At 41.2% G+C, this 4,370-nt stretch overlaps 1 protein-coding gene across 5 annotated transcripts in view; it reads left to right on the top strand.

Moving 5' to 3' along the window:
- PALS1 (protein associated with LIN7 1, MAGUK p55 family member) overlaps positions 1 to 3,703 on the top strand; it is a 99,708-nt gene extending 96,005 nt beyond the window's left edge. For all 5 annotated transcript variants that reach the window (XM_045287687.1, XM_004698660.2, XM_045287686.1 and 2 more), the window contains one exon: positions 1,757 to 3,703. In XM_045287687.1, coding sequence (XP_045143622.1) covers positions 1,757 to 1,933 — 177 coding nt within the window. In that variant the 3' untranslated portion in view covers positions 1,934 to 3,703. The remainder of the gene's footprint in view (positions 1 to 1,756) is intronic.
- Positions 3,704 to 4,370: the final 667 nt, after the last annotated feature.

Here is a 4,370-nt window from a genome sequence, read left to right as displayed (position 1 = left end):
CTGTCTCCTGTGTACTACCCCACATTTATGGATAGATTTTCAGCAAACCAAATAAATATATCTAAATATACTTCATCAAACCTGCACATATCCATGAGCATATTCCTACTTGTTCAACCTGTATGTCTATCCAAGCAGCAACTTATAGATTATTAAAGTTGCAGGATTGTGTATGTTGTTTTGTCTTTTGCCTTTTACTTTGGCAAACCTCCCAGTGTCTTCCCCTGCCCTCCAACATTTTATCCTAACTTCCCTCTTACTGTAGAATGCCTTCCTCTTCACCCTGGTAACCAAGGAACAGTGTTTCTTTTAGTGCAGCAGTTCTTAACTTGTGGGTCGCGACCCCTCTGGGAGTCGAACGATCCTTTCACAGGGGTCGCCTAAGACCATTGGAAAACACATATTTCCAATGGTTGCGGGTCACCACAACATGAGGAACTATATTAAAGGGTCACGGCATTAGGAAGGGTGAGAACCACTGTTTTAGTGTGAAAACCTTTTCTTGACTTCTTATAATACTGGTCTCAGACAGTATTTGTCCTTTGGTGGTTGACCAAATTCAGCATCATGTACACCGTCCAGGTTCATCCATGTAGTGAATGTCTCAGACTCATGACCCTTTGTGTCATATGGAGTGTATGTACAATGTCCACTTGCCCATTCATCCACTGATGGGCCTTTACGTTCTTCCCCATCTTTGTGCTGTTGTGCACTGTGCAGTGATGCACATGGGGATGCATAGATCCACTCGTGCCTTGGCTCTCATTTGCCATGGGGAGATGCTCAGTAGATGAGCTGCTGCGTCATAGGGTCTTTCTATTGTTTTTGAGGAGGAAGCACATTTGGTTGCCACGTGGTGGCAATATCACATAGTCCTACTAGCAGTGCAGGAGGGTTCCAGCCTCTGACCCTTTGTAGTCATTATGTAGTGCCCGTCTTGGTTGCTCATAATGAATTTTGCCTTAGTCTGTTTATCTGTTTCTCCACTCCTGCTTTTTGGATTGCCATTACCTTGATTTTTTTTTTCCATCCTTTGATTTTTAGTCTAATTTTATCTTTGTGTTTAAGGTGTGTCTATTGTAGACAGCATACTGGTTGCCAAATTTTTAAAGATAGTGTCTAATTTCTTTAACTCTTAGGATACTTTTTGCATCATAAGGATCTCATATTGTGTCCACTTTGTGTTATGACGTTTATTATCTTATAATGTTTGTAAACAATTGTAAGGAATTCAAAGCAACAGCTATGCTCTTGAAGCCAAGCCATCAGGGTGAAATCAGACAAAAATGTGTGGCAATAGAAAAGCAGTATAAACCTCTATGTGGAGTTCAGTAGATGTTGGCCACGGTGGATTGGAGCGTGGGCCCCTCAGCTTCAGCGCAGCCTCTAAAAGGTTAGCTTTGTTGAGGAAAGTAATGAAAGGTCATACCTTGTTGTTGTTCAGCCATCTCTGATTTGGAGCATCAGACACAGAATGGATCTTTCCCGTGCACAGCAAGGGTGACAGGATCTAAAGCCCTACCTGCTTTTGGCTCAGTAACACCTCCTTTCTCGCTCTTACGGAGCTTGGTGGAGTAAACAAGGGGAAAGGAAAGAATTAGAATGGGCATTTATTTCTCTGGAAATATTGGTCAGCCCAAGAGTTCCTAACTTTTTTTTTTTTTTTGCTTTCTTGCAAAAGTGTTTGAATACTTAAAATCACTATCAAATATTTTGGTAAAGAATGAAATCACCTGTGTGTATCTTTTCTTTGCAGCCTGAAGAACTGAGAGAAATCATTGAGAAGACTAGAGAGATGGAGCAGAACAATGGTCACTACTTCGACACAGCAATTGTGAATTCAGATCTGGATAAAGCATACCAGGAGTTGCTTAGGTTAATTAACAAACTTGATACTGAGCCTCAGTGGGTGCCATCCACTTGGCTCAGGTGAAGGAAACACTCGTGCTGTGGTGTGTCTGGACTTGATCTGGAGAGCTGCCAGTGGAAGATAGCCCCAGTAGTTCACTGAGGTGCCAGCATACAAGGTGGCAGCAGAATAAACTGTAGACACATTCTCCAATTGAGAGGAAGTCCCCTGATCACTGGGTGTCCAGCATTCTTTATTCTCTACAGATGGCTTCAGGGGTTCCTGCCTCATTCGGGGAAAATGAAAGCTGACAATAGAGCAGTTCCACTTTATTAATATAAAAATCTCTTTTCTCATCTACTTAAATTAAATCTTTTCTTACCAGTCAGATTTCCATGAAAGGCGTGTGTGTGCATGTGCGTGCGTGTCAGTCCTTGCCTCACATAGTTGTAAATATGAATGTTATTTAACATTTAAGTTCTTCATGGGAACCTTTTTAGAACGGTGCTTCTGTGCACTGGGCAAGACAGTATTTGTTTAGGAGATTGGTTTATTCTTCAGAAATACCTTCCCCAAAAAACAAAGAAAAACCAGAATGGTGCCACTTTGGCCCGGAGCGTGTGTGTCATGCTAGAATTCCCTTGCTCGTCTTTAATTCTAAAAACATTGTGTTAGAAGCACTAGCTTTTTGGGCTCAAACTTTGTGGATCAGATTTCTGTACCCTGAGCAGACTGTGATCTACTGAAAATTGACATGTGCTGATCTTTTGTAAGATGTCATTTTTTTCCTTAAATTATCTCAAATTAATCTGGTAATTCATCTTCCCTTCTCCAATCTGAGTACAACAGGATGTATAAATCACCTTTTCTGAATGGCAAACGTTCTATAAGCTGTTAACTGTTCAAAAGTTTCTTCCTCGTGATGCAGTTTTTTTATATACATGGGAAGATGTAGCATAGTACATTGGACACTGTTTGCCTTGCCTTTTGTATGGACGGACACAGAATAATCCTGCAAATGCTACAAATAGGTAATAACTGGAATTCTGTTGAGGAACATTGTTGCTGTGCTATATATTTAATGATTGATAAATGATCACCGATTATACTTGTTCAGCATTGGAATAAAATTGTATGTAGCCTAGGAAAAATAATAGGAATTGACTTTGGGATCAGAAGGAAAAGAAGATCTGGAAGGTATTTGAACATTTTAGGAAAAGAACATTGGTGGGAGGGGAAATCCTGTACAACTAGGTATTGATCCTAAGGTTAGTCTCTTCTAGCCAGAATGTGCCGCAGCTTATTAAATTCTGTAAGAAATGTTGAAGCTAACAGGACTTTGTACTGTCTCTAGCTGTAGCTTTAAAATGCAGCTTCTGTGATTGGCCTGGAAAGTTCGTTTATATTCTTTGCAAGCCTTTTAGGGACAGTGTGACCAAAAACCTCAAATGGGAATGCCTTTTCTTTTTATGCAGTCTGTAACTACAGCAGTTCCTTTTCCCAAAGCTAAACACTGGAATAATACTGACTAGTCATTTAAGTTAACATGACCATGTTGGTAATGGTAGTCTCACTGTTGTGTACTTGATTTTTTTTTCGTGTAATTTTATTTGAGTAACTGTGGACAGTTTTAAGTGTTGTCTTTCCTGTTCAAATTTGCATGGCTTCTGTGTTCACTGGGAAATGTCTTACATGAAAATTATTTTCCAAGATAATATTTTTGAGAAAGGAAGAATTCCTGGATCAAAGGAAGGAATGCCATGTATACTGTCTGTGCATATCTGAAAACACTCCACCTTGTAACAGCAAACTGCAGATCACACCGATTCTCAGCATTAAAAACCAAGGAATATACTTAGCATTTAATCTCATTTTCTCCAGTTTTGCGCTCTCCTCAGGACTAAAGGGTAGTCTGGTAGACAAAGGAGTTTTTACAATCGGTTTGTAACTGGTGACTACTTTGACCCTATGATTTGAAATGTTTGTGTTAGAGTGAGGTCTTAGGGTAGTGGGTGCCACACCAGACTAAAACAAGCAGATCCTGTACAAAGGCACATACTGTGCAACAGCACACTTTGAGGATAACGGGAGATATTGGGGGGGGGGGGGCGCATTGATAGCCTGGAGGTGTCTCTCTCATCTGCAGTGACAGAAACGTTTATGCCCAGGACGTTTCTCGGTGCCAGTGAGGGGGCACGCCGACCTTCTACGCAGTCAGACTCCCTCAGGTTACAGGGAGGCTCTGCGCGGGACCGATGGAGCACCAGGGGCTGCCGTGAGTTGGAAGTGACTGAACGGCAGCTGGTGGTGTTTTCTGGTATACCGAGTTGCCCAGCAGCTCTGGCCAAATTCCATTTCCTGTCCCTCTAGTTCTAAGACCCCAGTGTGGGAGAGGTAGTGCTCTTATTATAGAAGTGATAACTAGAGCTAATGAAATATACACTGAAAATCCCAATAAGGAAATGGGTTCCTTCACAAAAACTTCTAAGAACAAATGAGAATAGTATTTTGACTAATCCAG

This window comes from Echinops telfairi, unplaced genomic scaffold (assembly GCF_000313985.2).
Source record: "Echinops telfairi isolate 266 unplaced genomic scaffold, ASM31398v2 ScPeMD7_18;HRSCAF=68, whole genome shotgun sequence".
In the NCBI taxonomy this organism is placed as follows: domain Eukaryota; kingdom Metazoa; phylum Chordata; class Mammalia; order Afrosoricida; family Tenrecidae; genus Echinops; species Echinops telfairi.
Note: the sequence above shows the minus strand (reverse complement) of the source record. Positions and strands in the feature narration are given on the sequence as shown.